Source organism: Solanum tuberosum, unplaced genomic scaffold (genome assembly GCF_000226075.1).
Source record: "Solanum tuberosum cultivar DM 1-3 516 R44 unplaced genomic scaffold, SolTub_3.0 scf00494, whole genome shotgun sequence".
In the NCBI taxonomy this organism is placed as follows: domain Eukaryota; kingdom Viridiplantae; phylum Streptophyta; class Magnoliopsida; order Solanales; family Solanaceae; genus Solanum; species Solanum tuberosum.
Window position 1 is genome coordinate 234,114 of NW_006239417.1, and position 23,612 is coordinate 257,725.

Genomic DNA, 23,612 nt, shown 5'->3' on the forward strand with positions numbered 1-23,612 from the left:
GTCCTCTATGTTTTAGTCCACTCTTTTCGGACTCAGACTTTCTAGTTAGATATTCATTTGTTTAGTTTCGAGGATGCGCCCCCTTTGCTTAAAATTGTTGAATTTTAGAGTTTTGGTACATTGACTTTTAGGTTCTAGGTGTATTTTCCGCATTGTTAGTTGTTAGATCTTTTGGAAGTTTATGGGAACTTCAGTTTTGGCTATTATTCTTGTTTTTGTATCCTTAAACGCTTTAGTTTTTGGTTTAGTTGCTTGGTTTGGGTTGTAGTAGTGGTTCTTCCACCGGAGGGTTAGTGTGGGTGCCAATCATGACGGTCTGGGTCGTGACAATTCTATCCCTACTCTTTTCCAAATTACAAGAATCCCTTAAATTTGGTGGAATCCGGTTACATCCCAAAACGTCCTGATACAGTCTCGGTTTTGGATACATCCTTCAACGTTTGGATACACCGCATCTCGATTTTAGATACATCAATCGATGTCTTGATATATCGCATACATCCCATACATCGCATAAAGTAATGTTCGGATACATCGCGTATGTCCCGATACATCATAAATTGATGTATCCGACCAATACATCGCGTAAAGTGATGTATCCGACGATACATCGCATAAAGTAAGAATTTTTGTAATTTTTTCAAATGATAGGAAATTTTAGAAAAATATAATAAAATAAATTGTGTATTTAGGTAATTTTTCTTTAATTGTTTCTCTAAACTCGATATATGCAAAATAAAATATTTTAAATATTCTATCCATTGAAGTTATTACACCCTATTATAACTAGAAAAAAAAAGAAGCAACACAGCGAAATGCCAACTTTAACTTTTTTATTCGTTTGATAAAGGAAGACCTTAAGTACTGAATTATTAAATTACATATATCGTTAGCTAACAAAAGAAATAAGTAGCCAAAGTAGAGCCACCTCGATTCAGGATGTTGAAATATTAATCGGATCGGAAATCGAATATTGGGGCAAAAGAATCTCTAGTGATATTTTTTGTTCATTATTGAAGAGTGTATATATGCTTTTGCCGTGTGTTAGCAGTGTTTTAGGATTTGGCAGTAGTAGGAATATTAAATACTGATTGAATGAATATTGTAATATATTCTCCCATTTTTTGCTTTGTATTTCAAAGACAAGATAAGATTTTTAAGTGGAGAGTTAGTCATGTTTATCCCTTTTTTATGCTCAAAACATGAAAGCACGAATAAAACCTATGAACAAACAGCAATAACAAACTAAGGGAATCAATTCTCAATTCACTCACACTTTGTTAAGATATTAAGATAACGACGTAATTACATAAAAATAGATCTTTTCGTTCTTAGGGATGATGATATGATAAATTAAAATTTAACTAACAAGCAAAACAAACATTATACTTAAACTAATAATACAATACAAGATAATGAATAACAACCATCCAAACAAGGTGTTAAAGAATACTGCCTCCGTCCAACAATAGTTGTCCACTATACTATTTTGGAATATCCAACAATACTTGTCCAATTTATGAAATCAATGGATAATTTTACACTTGTCCTAATATCCTCTTATAATTAATTATAGTCATTTCTCTATTACATTTTTCAAGACATTGTATTTATTATATTCAAAGGGTGATATAGTAAAATTATCCTTCTATTTATAATTTTTAAGAAGTGTGTAAAGTCAATAATGGACAAGTACGGTTGGACAGAAAAAGTAGAAATAAGCGACAGGCAAATTAATTTTATAACTAAAAAATAAAATATATCGCTATGTGAGTAATTTAGCGACAAATTAACGATAAAAGTTTATAAAAATATTAGTGTCTTTTAGGGATTTATGTGTTGCCTCGGTCTCCCTTTTGGCCCTTCGGGAATCAGCTTCGGTTCTGTTTTTTGTTTTACTGCTGGAAATTAAATAGCGGATATTTCATCGGACATTATCGATCATCAAAAATATTATTATTATATTTATTTTTTTAATGACAAGGAAACTATAGTCGTTATCCATAAGTTTGTAATACCTCATAAATTGCACAAGAGAGGCAGTAGCGGAGCCAGGAATTTCACGAAGAGGGTCCAAAAATTAAACAACAAAAGCTTTTTTTAAAAAGGGAAAAAAATTGTTTCAAGTGAGATTTAAACACGCGAGCACTGACTCATTGAAGATGTCTAAACACACATTCAAGACATCTTAAACTACTAGACTATAGCAACCTATTATGTCAAGGATGTCCAAAATATGTTATTTAATCACTTCATGTGTCATTTTACTTATATATGCGGTATTTTTTTCCGACAAAGGGTGTCCAATTGGACACCCTGGCATACATGTGCCTACGCCACTGAAGAGAGGTGAACCATACTAGAAAGGTCCATGCGAAGATTTAAATCTGAGATTCATTATTTGGGAGATCCCTACTTAACTAATCGAGTTATATATGTTACTTTCTTTGTTTTAATTTGTTTGTTTATTTTTGACTTAATACAAAGTTAAGAAAATAATTAAAAAACTTGAATCTTGTGTTCTTAAATTAAAGATATATAGATATACTAATATGACATTTAATTGTATGGTCTTAAACATGACATGTGAAAACTAAAAAGTTAGAATTAAAGAATTGTTATTTATTGTATTTTGGTATCAAACCCCATGACTCTACGAGAGTAATTAAAATAATATTGAGTATAATTAAATACCTGTAAAATTGTTAATTAATCAAGATGAAATTTATCATTTTTAATTTTGAGTGTAATCTCGATGTAATTGTCATGAACTATAATTGACTATATATTAAGACCTTGGTTAGGACTAATTAGGGCATTTTGAATGAAAGAAGAGAAGAATTGAACCGATGGAGTCAAACACTAACGAGTGTTTTGATTATTGCTCTAAGATTAATTATTTTATTATTTCGTAAATAGATACTTTATTAGTCCATAAGAATATTATTATATTACTTTCTAAAATATAAATTAATATTATGAATAAATTGAAGTTTTCTATTTTTTTAATATATAGAAAAGTAAACTATATCTTCCGCGTATACGTATTTTCTGGATTGAAATATATGTATGTGATATATATTTGTTAGTACTTATAATTAATAATATTTATGAAAAAAGATATTAATTGAAGTTGTTTGTGAATCCAGTTTGGAATTGGAGATTCAAAAAGCAAATATTACATAAATTCCAGGAGCTATTATTTAGATATACTCTACTTTGCAATATTGCACATCTTATCAGACTTTGGTGTGTCCAGATACGTCTAGATGAATGTATCTCGAGATGAATGGGGTAAACAATAAGTGTTATTTATTCTAGATACATTGCATCCAAATGGATTCACATGTATCTGAGATCATAACAAATCTCGCTTGTCTCCCTCGCCTCTCTCCCATCTCATTGATCTCTATCCCAGATACATAACAAACCTCGCTCGCTTCACTCTTTATTTTAGTGTAACTGATAGTAAAAATATATGTATCTAAGTGTATCTTCCTCAATATATGATAGAAAACTCTTAATTAGTGGTAAAATGTGTAATATTTTAAAAGTATAAATAATAGTATATGTGGTAGCGAAGTATATCTAATTATTATGTACTTTCTCCTTTCAAAAGTGGAAAGTTCATAAAGGACTAGTCACGTTGGAGTCCAATTTTGGATTTGGATCAAAGATTTGAAAAGCCCATAAAAGGACTCCAGGCCCAACAAATATACCCATTCCGAATGAGACAAGTTTTTCAATGTGAATTTTTTCATAGTTTAATTATGGAGACATAACTCATAAGTATGTCCAAATTATCTTAATCGAATATAATATTTTTTTATAAATGATGTTATATAAAGAGTCATGAAAAATTGTCATAATATAATTTTTTTTTTTAAAAATATGTGAGGAAAACGCTTTATAAAGACTGTGCGACTATTTTATCAAATCAAGAGAGCATACATTGTTGATAACAAAAATGATTTCAATATTGATATAAATAAAGTCTCAAATTTTAAACATGAATATATTTGTTGGAAATTATTTTTATCTTATATTGCATGTTATTCTCTTTACTAGATCTTATCTTGAACCTCTTTTATATATGTAAACAAATTTTGAACGCAAATAAAATTGTTTGAAATTATTTTTGATCCTATACTACTTTAATGACAGATAATATTTCTAACTTTAATACTTCTATGAGACATGTCCTAAACATAAAAGTGGAAAAAAAAATGAAAGCATATGCACGCATGGAAAGGACTTTATTAGTGGGGTCATTATTTATAATTTATTAGCATAAGAGAATTAATTAGTAATGCCACTACTTTTCTTCCTCCATATTTCATTGTATAGACGATTAAAAAAGAAAAAAATTACTAGTTAATCACCAAAAATTAGTGGTGATATTATTATATTAGAAATTTTAGATTCAGCACTTGAATATAAAAATAAATAAATGATAAGGAGAGATTTCTTTTAATAAATTTTATGCAATTCGAACTTAGATGAAGTTTTTGCATTGATGCCTCTGATGGGATCATATTTGAATTGATTTTTAATTTTTGTTCTGAAACATAATAATTTATAATTTTTGTCTCTATTGCTCTTTAATGAAATAGATCAAAGTATACTTATCCAGAACCTAATTTTGCAAGACATGAATTTAGAGAACAATTATCTCGTTCGACATAAATATTGTAGTAATTAAGTAAGGTAACATAAGTTGTGTACTATTTTGATGACCTAAATTCACCATATATAAGTTTAGAAATTTTTTGCCTCTACCGACATAAGTTCTATAGGAACTAAGTTATACCTTCTACGACAAAAAAAATGTAGCAATTAAGCGACATAATTTGTTATATATTATGATATAAAAATATCTATTTATGTTACTACATGTTAATTATTTCGATGTTAGGAGGATTTGCAGTCACTTATTTTTTACTTATGCTAGAAGACAAAAGATGAAACACATTAAATTTGAAGAACAAAATTTATATACCACTCTAAAATAGGAATATTTGTGCAAATAAGCCAATTTAAATTAATCGAAGTCTAAATATAAATATGGAACATAAAATTAGTAATCATAGATTTTTTAAAAAAATTCATCCGATACCCGATATCTATATTGAAGCCCGATTAAATTCGGATCGAGTAATCATAGACTTACTAACACCTATAGGTTCAAGACCAAACTCATACACCTCACTATCCACCCAGCAATATTTGACTTTTGCAATTGGCCAACTTATTTGATACTATTATATTATATATTATTTTAGTGCCATAAAAAAGGAAAAATACAGAATAATTAGATAAGATTTGGCATATTCCGTTTTCCCGCCGACTTTTCATGACTAGCCTGATTACATACACCCACAACAATTTTAAATAAACCAATAAATAAAATAATAATAATAAATAAATAAAAAAAAACAATGTAATGTAATGGTTGATTAGAAATTTTTAAGACTAACAAAAATCTCAAAAAACTCAAAATTATAATGAAAATATATATATGTAATGGCCGATTGATTAGAAATTTTTATAATTACATTAGACCGTTTGTGGATATTATTTCTTAATATTGTTTTTGTTAGCATTAATTAGTCCTGATTTGGCTAAAATAAAAATAAATACATCATCAGTAATTGACTAAGTTATAGTTTGGTAATCGTATAGTTTTTGAAACAAATTTAAATGAATTTTATATATAATTTATTCTAACGCATGAAGCAATAAATAATTTAATATAAGTCACTTAATTTTTAAATATTAGAAAAAAAGTGGATGAAAATAATAATATCACTAGTTCTTTTTTCGAGGAACTTACATAAGTTTCAGTAGTTTAAGATTTAATTACTTAGATATTTTATTCAAAAAAAATTACTTAGATATACTTTAGTTTGTAATATTATGTATCTTATTAGATTCTGATGCATTCAGATACGTCAAAATACATGTGGTTACAATTAAGTGTAATTGATTCTAGATACATTGTATCCAAACAGATTCACATGTATTTGTGATACATAACAAATACATGTGAATCACACCAGATACATGTTATACATGTATCTAATGTGATTCACATGTATCTGAGATACATAACGAATCTCATTCACCTCCCTCCCTATCTCGCTCCCTACTTTCCCTATTTTAGTGCATCATGTAGCAAGCACCTAGTACATGAACAATCCACGGAAAAGCAATTGTCGGTTCAACTAAGCAATTAAGCAATACTAAGTGATTCAATTAAGAGAAAGTGTGACTATTTTATGTGAAGTAGGGTAGGTAAAAACTAAATTGAATTTTGATGGACTCGAACTTAGGATTCTTATAGTTGGGCTTGAGAAAATGGTAAAGTTAAAGACTTAAGTTAATTAAAATTTAACAAAATATTTATATTTTATTTATGACTAATAAATAAATAATTAGAAAATTTATATATCTAATTTATCGGTTCAGTTTGATTATTTTGACGGTTGTTTTTTAGTAAAACCAAAACCAAACCAAATAGTATCGATTTTCAAAATTTAAAACCAAATCTAACCAAACCAAACCAAACCAAAAATCCATTTTTTTAATCGATTTAGTTCGGATTAAGATTCAATTTGATTTTTTAACCATAAGTCCATAACCATGAACACCCCTTTGTCTAGTCAAGTAGGCGGAGGAGATACACCCAAACCTCTTTAGCGAAAAATAACTTTATATATATACATAAGTTTTATATACATATAATTTTCTTAATTAAATATGTATATTCTTTTGATATTTTAAGCCACTATTTTTTTTATATTATACTAATAGACATAAACATTTGACCAGAATTCTATTTTAGTATTACTAAATTGTATGGACATGTACCACTTGATAATTATCATTATTCAAGATTCGCCCTACTATGGTGATGAAAAATTTGGTCAAATGGTGGTAGCTTGTTGTAGGACCACTATTTTAAAAATAAATAAATTATTCTGCTAACTATCTCTAATTCTATGATTTACGCCATATAATATTTATTTAAAAGAAACTATTTTCTATCAGAAACTTTATCCTTGTAATTCTCAAAAAATAAATTAATGTCAGCCATAACTTATAAGTAGACTCATTGGTTCGGGATTATAGCCTTGAAAAATTCTTTTACAAATTAAATTAGGTATGATACCTAATTTTTTGGATGTGACATTGTTTATCATGCACATTGGAGCTATTTTTAGTTTTAATTATGTTTAGAGGTAAAATTAAAATTTAAAAATTTAGTCCTATTAAATTATTGAGTTATAAATTAATAATTTATAATTATTAAATATTTTTGAAAAGGATAAATATAATATTTAAATCAAAATTACTAAATTCAACCAAACATGTAAACTCACGATTATTTTCCTAAATTTAAACAGTTTTTACTCATGAACTACATATTCGAATAATACATGATAAGAGTTCTGATTTTCTGATTAAATAATATGAATTTATAAGTTTCACTTCATTTAGTTTATAATTTTAGATTCATTTATCTTACAAAATTTATAAACCTATTAATAAGTGTTATTTGATAAAAACTCATATGTTAAAAGAACTTTTTATCCCATAAATAGTTCTCTCATTTTTTTTTTCCATTTTTCACTTAAAAAGAAACACTTTAAATTATTTTCTCTTAACAAAATTTGAGAAATATTGATCAAAAGACGTGATTCAAGAATAAAAGAATGACGTTTTGAACTTTTTTTTTAGAAAGCTCGATTAGCGAGAAAAAGCGGGTTATATCAAAAGAATATATTTCAATTTTTTTGTTGATCAGGCGACACCCGGATTTGAACTGGGGAAAAAAGGATTTGTTGCTATTTGTTGTGTGGTTTGGTTAAGTTTCGATGATAAATCATTATATAATTTTTTTTATTTGCTCATGAAAGAAATTTCAATTATTTTCATTTTTTTTAGATATTCTTTAATAGCTCAATTGTTTTTTAATTTAAATTTATTAAATTATTAATATTTATACTCTTAATAATTTGATGATATTTCATCGAGCGAAGAAAATTCTATTGGAAGCATCACCATTAAATAAGCTCCGTAGGATGCAATCCGAATTGAAAAGATGTTAAGTATTATCCTTATTGTAACACTACCTGCACCACGTAATTCAGTACCAGTTGGGTGCTGTATAAAAATTGAAAAAAAAGAACCTTCTTATTATTTTGTGGCCAGAAAAAATCTTAATTAATTTTTCAAAAACTAATTTTTATTTTATAAAAAAATATCTTCAATTCTTGTTGGAATATTGAGAAAATCCTAACGACCACGTGAGTCATGCGTGGCACCAAATCACTACCAAAGAAAGAATCAATCTTTAGTTTCTTCTCCTCCCTTTTTTTTTTCTTTTTTTTTTTTCACAGAAGAACAAAACATGGAAATTAAATCAAAAATTGTTGAAAGGAATAAATAATAATTATGTAGAAGATTTTTTTGGCCTTTTTTTTTTCCACAAATAAAGCCAAGATTTCACATCATTATCATAATAGTTAATGATACCTTCATCATTATTATAGGGTGGCTCTTTTTGTGAAAGAGGAAAAGTCAGAAGAATAATAAATATACTATTTTTTTTATAGGGTTTGGTATTAAATTTCCCTTTCCTTTCTTCTTGTGGCTTTTTCTTGGTTATGCCGTTTCAATTTCAGGTAATATATTTTCCCCTTTTTCTTGTTTTTCTTTATTTTTATGTGATTTTGGTATTTGGGTGTGGATTTTCTTGATATGTTGAGGTGGGGTATTGAGTTTTTGATTAGATCTGATAAAAGATTTGCTTTTAATACTGTTTATGATTAGATATGAATGTTTAGGCTGTAAAGTTTGATTCTTTATTGATTTGAGTTTGAATCTGAGGCTAAAGTTTGATTCTTTATTGATTTGGTTTTGAGTCTGAGGCTAAAGATTGATTCTTTATTGTTTGGGGGTTTGAATCTTGGCATACTGTTGTTTTGGGTATGAGTTGGAAACCAATTTTTTCGATTTATTTGAGTGTTTGTTGTGTGTGTATATGCTGTTTGGGAATCTTTTTGTTAATTGGAACTAGTGCTAAGACTATTGGTAATAAGGGTTTACTTTTTATGGTAATTTTGTTAAGGAAGGTGGGAGATTGGTTTAGGCTATATAATTGGATTTTTGTGTGGCTATTCTGTGATGAATTTATGGGAATCATGGTGGTGACTGAGGATTTAGGATGAGGTTAAGTTTTGGTTTGAGCACAACTGTATGTTAGTATTCTGTTGAGGCTTGGAAAAAGTTAGTATTCTGTTTTGAAGAAAATTGATTGTTCTGAAGTTCTTTGAATTTCAGAGTTTTTTAAATGAGGAGTCTTGTAATTGTAACTAATAGTGTACGTTTTTACTTATATAATCTTGTACCACTATGTAATGAAAGAATTGTATGACAGTATGAGCTTTGAGCAATGAATTTGACATTGGTTTGCTGTTAATTCTTAATCCAACTATTTAGTGCTTGTTCCTACTCTTTGATTGCTAGATGGAATATGAGATAGTCACAATATGATTTGGAAGGCGGGTATACAGACAGATTTGTAGTAAGGGTTATTGTTACCTGCTAATGTCCTAATGATAAACTTGAAGTCTTGGACAACCATGAACAAGCTGGTTTTTGTTGTGCTTATCTAGGCAAGGATGTTGATTGGGATCCTTGATTAGTGTGTTTGCATGTTAGCATAATTGCATTACTGAACTTGTCAAAATGTTGCTCTGTCGTCGTCTTTCTCAAGCTTGATTTTTCGTTTCTATGGGTGTTCTCCTTTTATTTAGTATTGTGCCTTGGACATACTGACCTTTTTCTCTTGGTTATGATTTTTTCAGGGTCAATTAGACTTCAATCCCAACAGAATAATATTGTTTAGGACATGGAGCAAGTCTGCCTTTTCTCAGATAACTTTGGGTATCAAGCTTTCTCATTTCAGGAAGTCCTCGATTGGCGGTTCCTCATCTGTGGAGATTTCCTTGTTGTTTCCTTTGTCAATTGCACATAGTTAACATCTGCTCTTGAGTGATCAGTACAGGAGGTCCCATATGCCATTTCCACATAAGCTAAGTGTTGGATGTTTAATGCAGTTCCACTAGTAAGCAGCACACCTTATGATGTCAATTGTGACTGTACTGTTAACTACCTCGTGCAAGTTTTTTATTTCTAGCGCATCGCCGATAAGACACCCATTCAGGACCCTTTGGAAACCATCCTCTGAGGTACTGCTGTGGGTTGTACTTTACCTTGTTATAGTGCTTATATATTCTAGTAGTCTTACATTATCTCCTCTGTCTCTATTCACTACAGGGCTAAATTCAGCAGACATATGTATGATGTTTCTATGCATTGTTGAGAATTAGTTAGCTCTTTACACACTTGCTTCGGGTTTGGTAGTTTCTAGAGACCTCTTCTTCACAATTCGGTTGACTGAAGACTTGGTATCAGACAGAAGTGTTATTGGAGGCAAGGAGCTAATGTGTTTTTGAGAAAGAAAGGTTCTGTGACTTGGACGTATAATTTGATATGTTGAATTGAGCTATTTGAATCTCAGTTAGCTTTGAAGTGGTATCATGATGCACTGCAGCACTTGCCTTTGCTTGCTTTCTCTCACCTGTTACAGTTTTGGTCTTTCTTCTGCCATATATCTTACAAATAAGGCTGTGAAGCCCATCCGTCCTATCATTGCTGATTCTGCCGTCATCAGTTTTGCAGAAGGAAATTAAGGGTGATTTTGCTGAATCAGCCAGGCCATAGTTCCTTTTAGTATTTTTTTTTCTTTTACAGTCATCCCGAGACAGAAATCCACTTTGTTTATGTGTGTGTCGTCCCTATACTCCATTTAATAAGAGTCCTACGTGCTATTGAAGCTGCTGAAATGGAAAGGTTGTGGTCTCATTTCGCTTATCATTTTTTGTTTTTATTGTCCCGGCTCCTGTATGCTTATCTAATCCTTCTTAATGGTGCAGGTACCAGATTATTAAAGAAGTTGGTAATGGTACGTTTGGCAATGTTTGGCGTGCACTTAATAAGCAGACTGGTGAAGTGGTAGGTGCATATGTGTTAGGAACAACTTAGAACCTACTGATGTTGCTGAATTTTCGAAGTCCTCTAATACTATTCATTTGTCTAACACAGGTTGCAATTAAAAAGATGAAGAAGAATTATTATTCATGGGAAGAATGCATAAACTTGAGAGAGGTCAAGGTTAGATGATTTCCTTCCTTTGGCCATATTTGTTTTTTTCTCTGCTGAGAATTCAATAACCGTGAATTCTTTTGCAGTCTCTGAGAAAAATGAACCATTCGAATATTGTGAAGCTCAAGGAAGTGGTTAGGGAGAACGACATTTTGTATTTCGTGTTTGAATACATGGTATGTCATGGTTTACCTCTGTATATATATTTGCGACCAGTCAGTTGACTGAATGTCTAAGTTTGAACGAGGTTTTGCAGGAGTGCAATTTATACCAGCTTATGAAGGACAGAGCAAAGCTTTTCTCAGAATCCGAAGTGAGAAATTGGTGCTTCCAAGTATTTCAAGGTCTTGCTTACATGCATCGACAAGGATATTTTCATCGTGACCTTAAGCCAGGTGTTTTGACCTTTCCTTGTTTTTTGTCTGTAAATGCTGTGGATGATGATGAAGAGTTGGACTTAACATAACTCTCTTATTGTACTATATGTACTATACTCTTTTGTTTTCCTGTGAGAACCCTTAGTCTTGAAGACTAATATATCTATGGTAATCAGCATTCCTGCTCCCTTCCCTCCAACAGCTTAAGCTCAAATTCTTTATTTATTCTGGCTCTTGCTTGCAGATGTCATTTTAGTTTTCTTTGTTTACTGCTTTTTGAGTTGGGTTCACTGAGCTAAATATGCATTCAGGATTTATGAGATATACTACAGTCTACAAGGCTCCAAGGAAATCTAGAAGAGCTTATACATTTTATTTGTGTTTGTTGTGTAATATGCATGCAGTCGTGACAATCTGCATGTTATAGTTCATTCCTTCGTGATCTGACCCATTTTAACATGTGATACTGATGGTTGTGCAGAGAACTTGTTGGTTTCGAAAGATATAATTAAAGTTGCTGATTTTGGTCTTGCTCGGGAGATCAATTCTCAGCCTCCGTATACGGAATATGTATCAACACGTTGGTTAGTATGCTTGCTCTTCTATATGTTCATTCGTCTAAATGGTTAGTTTATTTTTTCCTTATATCAATTATGTGGCACTGCAGGTATCGTGCTCCTGAAATTCTTCTCCAGTCACCCATCTATGGTCCTGCTGTCGGTATGTAAATGATGCACACTATCTGTTTCAGCTATTTCTTTCTGGATGTATATTGATTATCTTTCAATACTCTGCAGATATGTGGGCCATGGGTGCTATAATGGCTGAGTTGTTTAGTCTTCGTCCTCTGTTTCCGGGTTCAAGGTATGCATCTGTGGTTATAATATTGATTTCTCTCCGACCTGCATAGAAATGTATATAGAAGAGGAGAGGGAAGGATGGTCATGTCATTTGCAATCCATTTACGTTCTGATGACAGTCGGCTGTATGCTTCTTTTCTTTGGGTGCAGTGAAGCAGATGAGATCTACAAAATATGCAGTGTTATAGGGACCCCAACCAAGAGGGACTGGTCTCAGGGACCTGAACTTGCTAGTGCTATTAACTACCAATTTCCGCAGGTAACATAACTCTTCCTTGATATGAAGCACATGGAAAAAGAATTGCTATTCTTAAAGGATTTTCAGATTAGCTCCCCCCGTCCTCTTCTTTTTTTGCTTTTGATTTCAGTTCTTAGCCTTTCAGCTATTGAAAAGGAGGTCCTTTTAGTTCCCCTAACGGAAAAAAATGATATTAACTAGCAAAGTGATTTCTTTTGAATGTGGGTTGACACCTTCCCTGGTTTTATTTGGCAGGTTGCTGGTGTAGATCTTGCTTTGCTAGTTCCATCTGCCAGTGAAAATGCGATTAGTCTAATCACGGTAAGAGGTGGCTAAAAACATTCGTATCACTTTCTTAATTGTTCGCAACATTGACATATATGCAACCTTTCTGAATACACTTCTAAAAGGGAATGGAATATCTGATAGCTTGTCATTTCATCTTTTTCTGTTACTTGCTGCAGTCTCTTTGTTCATGGGATCCTCGTAAGAGGCCGACGGCAATCGATGCTCTTCAGCATCCTTTTTTCCAGGTGGACAACTCCTTCCATTTTTTAACTTAATGTACATAAGTCAGTGTCTGTCTTTCTATTAAATTAGATGATATCATTTGTGATGTGGCAGAGTTGCTTTTATGTACCTCCATCACTACGCACCAAGGCTGCTGTTGCTAAGACCCCTCCTTCTGGTTTGTACTGTCTTCTACATTACTAGTAAGGAAACCTGGGTTTTATGTTGTTATGGTGAACTTTAAAGGACTTTTTTATCATAGCTGTTGTGCGGGGTGCAGTGGAGCAGAAGTACAAGTGGTCATCTGGGTTGTCGCACAATCCCAAACCTAGCAACAACTTCTCAACTGTCAAGTCACAGCTGCCGTTTAACGCAGGTGACTAATAATTTATAGGATTTTACTGTGATCCAGCTAAATCAGAGGCCTAGTGTTCTCTGGACTAACCATCCGATGTTTTTCTTTCCGGAATTTTACTGTGAAAGAACCATCCATCCTTTTAGCTACACACAAAAACTTACCTTCTTTATTCTGATTCTTATTCAATTGTTTCCCACTGAAACTGTGTAACAGGTGTACAAAGGAAGCTGGATATGAATTATCAGGTATGTTTTCCTTGGAAACAACCTTTTCTTATTTTTCCCATCTGATAGACGAGACAAATGTTGTGGCTAGACGTAGGGGTATTCTACCTGAATCTAATTTCTGCAGACAATTGTTCAGGATCCAACGAGGAATGATAAATTCCTGCAAGGCTCTGTTAACCAACAACCAAAATATCGACCTCCTGGAAGGAACATTCCAAGCGATCCAAGTGAGTCTTTCAAACTCCCTTCTATTGGAATACTTGTATTGTTGTGCCCCTAAAGCTAATTTTTCTTTTGAGCTTGGCAGTGGTTGGTTCCAGAGTGCAGAATTTTGCCGTTTCTGATGCAGCTGACAAGCTGGGAAGCATGAATATTGGCTCTGGCAGAGGACCTACAATGCAGCCAATAGTTAAGCCAATGAAGGCAGGAGGATGGCATGGGCAGCACGACTTGTTCCATGGACGGTCTAAAGAGTTTCTTCCGGGAAGAAGCTTTTCGAGGAAAGTTGCTGGATGAAGAAATGTCATAGCTGAGAGTGTCCTACTTTGTTCTAGTGTTCTATTCGCGATAATAGTCTTTATGTGCATGGCTAAATTTGATGTTACTTTGGTGTCTTTGTGCTTTCAATATTTTTGTTTAGTTTTTGGTGATACTGTTACATGTACGATGTCCAACATGTTTTGAATAATGTATTGCCTTGTTTTGCTTGAATAAATGGTTTTCCTCTACTCTCACTGATAGCATCTTTTGTACATAAATTAAGTTGCCTTGATTAAACTAGAGAGTAGCAGATTTCTAGTTTTGATCACACCAGTAATAGAAACCATCTGTTTACTGTTGTGAGTAAACAAACTAAGTTTTCACATTGTTGATGTTTGACATTAGGTAGAAAACGATATAATACAACGCGATACATTATGAAATAATAAGTAATAACCATCAAAACAAGATAATACATTATGGAAAAATAAGTAATAACCATCAAAACAAGATATAAAGATCAATTCAGAACAACGAATGATTATACAAGTGAAGCAACACTAAAAAGCTCTGTTTCCATACTTACAAAATTGATCATTGAGCTAAAGCTCGAGATAACTAACTAAAAAAAATATGAAAAAACTAAACATGTTAAAGATCTACTTGATCCCTCATTTGAACTCGAAAACAAAATCTTGAATTGCTTTTCTCCCAACGAATGGAAATGACATCTTTTTCTTTGAGATTCCTCCTTTTGACAAAATCCTTTGTCCATGCTTTGACAAGGTGAAAGCTATTAGTTGACCATTTCTTGAGAGTCAAAATATGGCTTGTTTGTGTATCCATATCAAATACAGTAACATCAACTCCGCACAATTGTTGACAAATTATGCTCTGTTCTTCCTTGTTCATGAAGGGTAATATGTAATTATTCACGTCTTGTCGAGATAGTAATAGCCTCGAAGCTCCATTCACGTCGCTTCTAGTTAGCTTCTTTGTTATCCAGTGACCTTCCTCTCCGTTTGATTCTTTTGTCAGCTTGGGTTTCTTGAGCGGGATGAATTTCTCTTCCCCCAATTCCTGTAACAAGGATCTTTTAGGAGCAGAGTTACCCAATGCATTTACCTCCCGACTTGATGAACCAAAAACAGAAGAATGTTGACTATCAATGAAAGATTGGGCTGTCGAAGAGGTGTTGGATAGGGATGGGGGAGGAGTATTGTTTGCAATTGGTTTTGAGTTTTTCATAAACTCGTGTAAAGAGAGTCAAAAAAGGTGAATTAGGATTGTCCTTGCCGCCGTCTATGGAAGAGAAATCAACGGTAGTAGTAATTGGTTTGGAAGCAGCAAGATTTTCAGAAACTTGGGGAAAGAGAGACAAAGTAGTATTAGAAGACGAGTAGTGATGAGGAAGACAATAGCTAATTGGTTGGGCATCAATAACACTGTCTTCCGAAAATGGCAGAGACATTAGAAAATCGTCGGAAAATTGATCACCAATTTCCATAGCGTAACTAAGAGAAATTGATCATCCTTTTATAGATTTGTATAATTTTCCCATTTTGGATCAAAGTCAGAGAATAGTAGTAATATTTTGGAATGAAGAAAAAGTCATCCTTTTATAGATTTGTATAGTTTTCCCATTTTGGATCAAACTCGGATTCTGTGTTAAAAAGGAAAGGATTCACAATTTTAGTTGGTATATTATTTGAGTTAAAAGAGTTTAAATTAATTATTACCAATTAATTAATTTATTATCCATTTCATATTTTAACATATACTATTTGTTCAAAAATCCCCTCCACTAATTAGCTAAGTAGCGTAAAAAAATCGTTGCTATTAACAAAAATATCTTTGCTATTAACAATTGCTCCAAAAGAGAAAAAATGAGCCCTATTTTTTAAATAACTATTCTGAGGGGGCAGTTACGTCCTCCATTTAAAGCTCAAGACAAATGCTTCCAACTGTAAAAACTTGAGCAAACTTTAATATCGAAGATTATGAGATTATTTTGACTATTTAAAATGATTGGCAATTTTACTTCTATTTTTGGTATATTTATTTGAGTTAAAGGAGTTTAAAGCTTGTTCACGTGTAAATGTTACCAATCAATTAATTTATTATCCATTTCGTAGTCGGATTCTGTGTTAAAAAGGAAAGGATTGACAATTTTAGTTCAATTTTTGGTATATTTATTTGTGTTAAAAGAGTTTAAAGCTTGTTCACGTGTAAATGTTACCAATTAATTAATTTATTATCCATTTCATATTAAAATCAAGAAAATTTTATTATATTTTTTCTTTTTACCTTTAGTATTAAATAATAGGGAAAAAGGACAAATATACCTCTTAACTATCGTAAATGCTCTAGTATTTTGACGGCAGGGGCACCAATGTCCCAAAAGTATGACGGAGGGTATCTACATACCATTTACGATAGTTCAATAATAATTATTAAAGTTTTTACATAATTTCAATAATAAGTATTATTAAAGTTTAATTGCCAATATTATACCTTGTGTAATTTCACAAATAGGTATTATAGTGGATAGTGTGTATATCGATCTTATCATATTTTAATAGTTTTATTTTCGATAGACCCTTAATTCAAGAAAAAACACAATAAAATAGTTTTAAAAAAATAAATGACAAAGACGTAGAAGCCATGACAAAATACAATAAAATTTAATTATCAACATTAAGTTTTCAACTAAAAAATTTGTTCAATTGTTTCCTTTAAAACTGCTTTGGTTCTTGACTAAAACGAACAACTAATATAATAACTAATACTTTATGTGTCTTAATTTATAGGAATGTGTTTGACCGAACACAATAGAAATACCATATCTAGAGAAATTAGGATTGTACATCGGTTGATTCAATTTGATTAGAAATTCATTGATTTGATTCAACAATTATTGATCGGTAGACATGTAAAATTATTATAGAGTCATTAAGATATTGACTTATTGATTATTAATTTATTGGTTATTGATCGTTATCGCTTTGATTATTGGTTTAATCGTTAAGATTTGACACATAAAAATCGTTGAAGATCACTTAGAAACAAGGTGACAAACCAAATGACCGACGCACATGAGTTGATAGATTGCATCTTACTCAAAATTAAAGCAAACAGTGACACACTGTAGAATAAATTAAATCCTATGTCAAGGACTTTATATATTGAATAGTATAGATATAATTTATTAATTTACTATTGGGTTATCGGTTAACCCATTAAGGAAAAACCTCAAACCGTTAAGAATTGATAAACCCAGTAATAAAAAAAAATCAAAACCATTATCAAAACTACTAATAAACCAATAGCTTATTTTCGATTTGAGTTATCGATTTCGATTCAATTTTGAACACCCCTAAGCCTAATCACCCATAGTGGGGGCTTGAAAAGGTAGAGTGTAGGACGTCTTTACCACTACCTTTCTAAGGTAGCGAGTCTGTTTTCAAAAGACACTCGACAAATATATTTGACTGGACATATAAATTAAAAAAGAAAGAAATTTTTTGAAGCTTGACATTAAAATATACTCTATTATTTAAATGTATATTCGCATTCCATTATACACCAAACACAACTATATAGTAAAATTATATTCTTATATACGTGTAAAAAAAAGTGATCAACCAATATGGAACGGAGGGAGTACTCTCTTAGTTTCATATTGTCCTCCAATTAATTAGTTATTAATTATCCATTATTTCATATTATTGGATACCTATCGACTTGAAACACTCTTTAAAAAAAATTTAATTGCAGAGATATTTTATCAAATTAATCTTATTAATAATGGTTGATGCTCTAAATTTTACAACTAGTACTTTCTGTTTCTTTTTTATCAAAAGGATAGATATATTAGAAATTACGCAATGTCAAGCATATTGTTTGATGCTGCATAACTAGAAATTTGGGCCGTGGTATGGCCAATTACATAGTGGCTACTAGGATTGAGTTTCCTTATATACATAATTCCCACAATGTCTGCCCGTGTTAGTTTTTTTGCATACTAACAAAAAGGTTGGCTTTCCAAAGGTGTTGTGCTTCAGTCCTTCCTTGCTAAGCATGTCCGCCACCTTGTTCTGCTCACTGAAGATGTGCGTTGGCATTGCTGCTGTTGCTCCCAAATATACAAGCAAGTGTACGTGGTCGCTCAAGCAATATAGTTTCTTTTAGAAACGAGTTTTCATTTCCAATTAGGGACTTATGATCGGCTTATATTTAATACTTAATTCCACAATTAAACAAAAGTAACCTTTTAAAGAGTTTGATGGTTATTAACTATTACTACAAATTATGCAATAACTAAAAGTAACTAAAAATGAACGACTTTAATTTGATGTTTCAAGCAAGTAAAAGACAATTTCAGGACTGCAGCACTAGAACCAGGGCGTTTAGCAATAGTGGTGTATATAATGGGACATATAGTATGTATACATTGCCATCTTTTGTTCATAAGTTTAGTTTCCCTGATTAAACCATAGACTTGATAATCAAGTGCTTCTCAATAGTCAGTTAGCACAACAAAGAGATTAACATCCCACAGATTTCTAGTTTTGATCACAATCAAGAGTGGCAAACGAGCGAGTCAAGTCGAATATGAGTCGATCAAAAATGAATAAATTACTCGACTTGACTCATATTTTAAAGGGTAAAAATGAGTTACCCAATAGATAATATGGGTACCCATATTTATCCATATTATAATAGAAACCTTGTTAAAAGCTTTAAAAACAAATTTTTTTTTATAGTTTTTTTATCACTTCACTCCACCCCTACCAGCCCCCCTAACCCCCTATCCCAAAAAAATGTACCCATCCAAAAAAAAATTAACAAAATTTTAAATTTTTTCCGTTAAAATATTTTTTTAATTTCTTTTTTATAAAATTTACCAACCCACCCCTCTACCAGCCCCCACCTCCCTATCCCAAAAAAAAAGTTAACAAAATTAATTTTTTTTTTAAGCCCCCTAAATTACCAATGAAGGTTTGATGATTTGGGAAATTGGCAAGTAGATGATCTGACGACGAACCTTTTTGATAAGTATGTGTTGCAATGAATGAGAGTTCAGACATAAGTGAGCAAAACGATTTAGAAACACACTTAAATCGCAATAAAGACTTAACTGATGAGACTCTCGTAAGAATTTCAAATATAATTTCGTTGGAAATATGTAAATTTACCGTCTTTTTTTGGGTCATATGATGGAAAAATCGTCGTTGATTATCTCCATGAGTTGTGGAAGATATTAGCACTTTTATTAATTTGTTTGAGAAGAATATATAAAGGGTAATAGGTGCTCATAGATAGTAATTAGTATATATAATTATAAATTAAGATCCCAATTAGTTTGTGTTTAGGTTTTCGTTATGTTTTACTCTTTTGAGTGGAAAAGGTAACACGTATGGAAGTAAAAGAAGAAGAAAAATCTAAAGCTTTAAACACATTTAGGTTAATAAATTTATTGTTTCTTCTTTTTATTTCTATTTCTTGATTAAAATTTAAAAATTATTTTATGAACGCAGGTCAAATTTACTACTAACATAATGTATAATATCAATAGATCTTTAGCAATTTCTTACTTATGTACAATTCTCTTTATTTAATAAAAGTAAAATCAAAAAAGAAATATTATTAATATCTTTTTTATTATGTGAAACAAAACAAAAATATGAAAAAATCACTTACTAATTAGTATTATTGAAAATATTTAAACATTGGAACATTCCATAATATATTTCGTATTAATTGGAACGAAAGGTATAATATTTGATTATCATTTCATTCCTATTCTTATAGGGTTGCTAAAATATCAGGAGTTGGACCAATTCCTACTTGTAACCAAGAAGAGCATTTATCCAAATTCACATCTTAAAGGTTACTCAAGTTTGCTTCTTTGGCTTTTCGATTTTCATCCCTACTCAAAGAATCTTTGTAGTTGTGATTTTGATTTTGATTAGTATCGTCTTTCCATAGCTGGAGTTGGCCTTTTGGGCCTTCGTGTTCAAATGGATTATTGTGTAGTTTCAAGCCCACTGATTCTAGTTTCAGCTCTAGTTTTTTGACGGCAGGGCACCAATATCCCAAAAGTATGGCGGAAGGTATCTACATATCCTTTACGATAGTTCGGGGTATATTTGTCCTTTTTCCCTATTATTTAATACTAAAGGTAAAAAGAAAAAATATAATAAAATTTTTTTGATTCATAAATTGAACGAGTAAATTTAAACAAATATTTTAACATATACTATTTGTTCAAAAATCCTCCCCCCACCCCCCTTAATTAGCTAAGTAGCGTAAAAATATCTTTGCTATTAACAATTGCTCCAAAAAAGAAAAAATGACCCCTATTTTTTAAAGTGAAAATTTCATATATGACATATATTATATTAATATTTTCAAGTTATAGCAGTAGATTTAACCTTTCAAGTTGTAACATTAAAAAATTCAGGTTCTAGCAATTTATTTAAAAAAAAAGTTGTTTTTAATAATTGAAAACATTTGTTTTTTTAAAAAAGAAGATAAAAAAACAAAAAAAAAACATTTTTGAAGGCAAAAAGGTAAAAAACAGAAATAAGGGTGTTAATTTAATTTGAATTGAGTGTAGATAATTACTAATTAGCACGAATTAAGGAATTCAAACTTATTAAGAATATTTAGTTTCCTTAATTCACTCAAATTAGTTAAACTTAATTAAAAATTCTGATTTTATCCTTTTTTTTTGTTTCAACGTTTCTCTCTCTTCAATTTTCTTGCCAAAAATCTTCTCACTGTCGAGGAATTGAAGTTTTTTTTCTTTGAAAAATCTTGATTTTGTTGTGATGGACAACTACGTATCAATAGTAATTAAACATGGTGGAAGATGGGATCCTTTAGGTTAGTATTTATTATTGTTTAGTGATTGGTCAAAATTCGTTTTTGTTAATTTTTGTTCATAATACGTTTTTGTTAATTTTGTTCATAATACGTTTTGGTAAGTTTTTTTTTTGTTGTTGTTTGATTAATTTGTATACTTTCAAAACCATGATTTCGTGAGAAATAGGGGCAATATATGAAAGATTTGAGTATAAATGTATAAAATATAAATAGTTTTATCGTTGTAGATTAAGTAGGTATAGTAAAATTGTAATATTGATTACTGTTTTCTTTTTTCGAAAATATAAATCAAATGTAAAATGTTGAATGAATTTGGTAGTATAAAATGTAATGAAATTGGTATGAAAGTGTGTTCACTAATGTGTAAAAAAGTTATTTAGATTTTTGAAGAAATGTATGAAAAGTGTTTTAATTTGGTATGAAATTTGAAATTTTATTGATTATAAATGTTTTGTCATTTGTGTATAAATTTGTGTGAGAGTAATGAATTATTTGGTATGAGAAATGTATAAAATTGGAATGAATGATGATTGTTGTATGAAATGTATATTAAGTGAGTATGAAATGTGAAATATTATTTTTTGTATGAAATTTGTTTTGTAGTGTACTGTCTGAATGATATTTGTATGAAAAAAATAATGACGAGTGTGTATAATTTTGTTGTTATTATAATCAATTTATGATGGAACAAGAAAATATGCAATTCAAAAAGTGTCGGAGCATTAAATTGATACAAAAAAATTATTGTTTCAGTGCGTATTATCATATTATATATAGTTTTGTAAAGTTTTTTGCATTGTATCTTGTAATACTAACACAATAATTTATGATGGAACAGGAAAATATGCAATTCAAAAAGTGTCGGAGCATAAATTATTGTCGTCTGGTTCAAAAAGAATTGTAGGGAGACCACAACATGAACGTTGGAAAGGTTTTGCTGATGTGAAATGCAAGAGGTCTAAGGTTACGTGTAGTACATGTCGTCGGGAGGGACACAACAAGAAGTCATGTTCAAATTACCTTGCTGAAAAAAAAAGACATATTTATTTTTATTTTGTTTTGGTTGTTTTAATGTGACAAACTCATGTTTTGATTTATTTTGTCTTTTAAGTTAATGAATTATAATTTCAGAACATTTATTATGTGTACTAGTTAATCATTTGTGTATTAAGTGTTTTTTAAATGTACAGTAAAAAAACTAGATAATGATGGTATGCAATTGATATCAACTGAAAATTCAAATCTTAGTATGAAATTGGTATACACTTGGTATCCAACTGATGTTCCAGTGATAAAAATGAAAAAAAAACTTGTAATTGAGATTTCAACTGAAATAGCCAACCTAAAACTAGTTAATGTTGTTTTATTTAGAAAATATAATTTGACTAGAATTAAGAGTCGCCACTTAATTTTTGAGAAAAATCAAGAAAACTATTGTTTTCAAAAGACTAAAACAGTAAATCTATTGAAAACTATAAAGGGTTCGGGGTTCTTATTGATATTCTAGGAAGGTTTTTAAAGCACCTAGAATATCCGCTAATGCGGTTATCCGACAATTAATTTATTTGGCTAAAATAATTTTGATTTAACTCGACTTGCAAAATTGAACTATTTTATTAGTCAAGACCATTTCAAAAGGGGAAAAAGCAAAAATGTTGAAATATCGTCTAAGTGAAATATTTTGCAAAACTTATTTATTTGTTTGTTTGCTTTTTAAAGTCAAACAAAGACGAATAACTTAGTTAAGTGATTAATTCAAAATGGGTGTCTTTCGGGGATTTGAAGTTTCAAAACCTTAATATTAATTTTTAACAAATAAGCACGTAATAGCAGTTAAATGAGTAGGGAAAGAGAATTTGGGCCCAAGTCTGGATCTGTCCGCCTGGACCAGTATTTGGACCTATTTTTCGTTTTGGGTCTTTGGCCCATTTGAGTCATCTGCACCTGTCCTAGTCTAATATATATAAGACATTTCTTTGGGCCTTAGGCCAAATTCTTTCACCTGTCCTAGGAACTAACAAGTATAGCAACTAAATGGGCTTATGCCCAATAAATACAAAATACAATTTGGAATTAAAAGTGGGCCCTTGGCCCAAAGTTTTTCAGCTCTCTAATCTGCTCCATTAAACTCCGAGACCTGTTCGTCTATTTAATAGTTGGTTGACTCAAAAGAAGAAATTTGAGCCTTTATGGCTCTCCCGAAATGTAAGAAAGAAGGTAGGAATTCGTAGTGAACCCGGACAGATTTCACATGCAACAAAAGATAAATGGATTAGTATGCAATCCAACTTTGTACATAAAAAAAAAATAAAAAAAAAATAAAAAGGGAGAAGCAAATTCACTTATGAAAAAAATAAAATAAAATAAATAAATAATAATAATAATAAAAAAAAAGGAAATAATAATAAATAATTATCTATTGACTCAAACGGTGCATTA

The 23,612-nt window shown here is 30.8% G+C and overlaps 3 protein-coding genes across 5 annotated transcripts; 2 read left to right on the top strand and 1 right to left on the bottom strand.

Moving 5' to 3' along the window:
• Positions 1-9,896: 9,896 nt before the first annotated feature.
• On the top strand, positions 9,897-10,190 carry LOC102581944 (uncharacterized). Its single transcript, XM_006364409.2, has one exon. It carries the CDS (start codon positions 9,917-9,919, stop codon positions 10,040-10,042), a length of 126 nt encoding a protein of 41 aa, XP_006364471.1. The 5' UTR covers positions 9,897-9,916; the 3' UTR covers positions 10,043-10,190.
• On the top strand, positions 10,041-14,536 carry LOC102582273 (cyclin-dependent kinase F-4-like). 3 transcript variants are annotated; one of them, XM_015303950.1, is made up of 17 exons: positions 10,041-10,132; positions 10,345-10,920; positions 11,004-11,082; positions 11,173-11,241; positions 11,319-11,408; positions 11,489-11,627; positions 12,091-12,193; positions 12,277-12,329; positions 12,407-12,473; positions 12,620-12,728; positions 12,963-13,028; positions 13,172-13,240; positions 13,332-13,395; positions 13,480-13,593; positions 13,789-13,820; positions 13,927-14,029; positions 14,110-14,536. In XM_015303950.1, exons 2-17 carry the CDS (start codon positions 10,913-10,915, stop codon positions 14,316-14,318), a joined length of 1,374 nt encoding a protein of 457 aa, XP_015159436.1. In that variant the 5' UTR covers positions 10,041-10,132; positions 10,345-10,912; the 3' UTR covers positions 14,319-14,536. The 3 variants fall into 3 exon arrangements, with proteins under 3 accessions (XP_015159436.1, XP_015159435.1, XP_006364472.1); XM_015303949.1 differs by lacking the exon at positions 10,041-10,132 and adding an exon at positions 10,165-10,256; XM_006364410.2 differs by lacking the exon at positions 10,041-10,132 and adding an exon at positions 10,165-10,256 and having other exon boundaries at positions 13,939-14,029.
• A 323-nt stretch (positions 14,537-14,859) lies between these two features.
• LOC102586790 (B3 domain-containing protein At2g33720-like) lies at positions 14,860-15,530 on the bottom strand. Its single transcript, XM_015303945.1, has one exon. The coding sequence runs from the start codon at positions 15,528-15,530 to the stop codon at positions 14,934-14,936; it is 597 nt and encodes a 198-aa protein (XP_015159431.1). The 3' UTR covers positions 14,860-14,933.
• Positions 15,531-23,612: the final 8,082 nt, after the last annotated feature.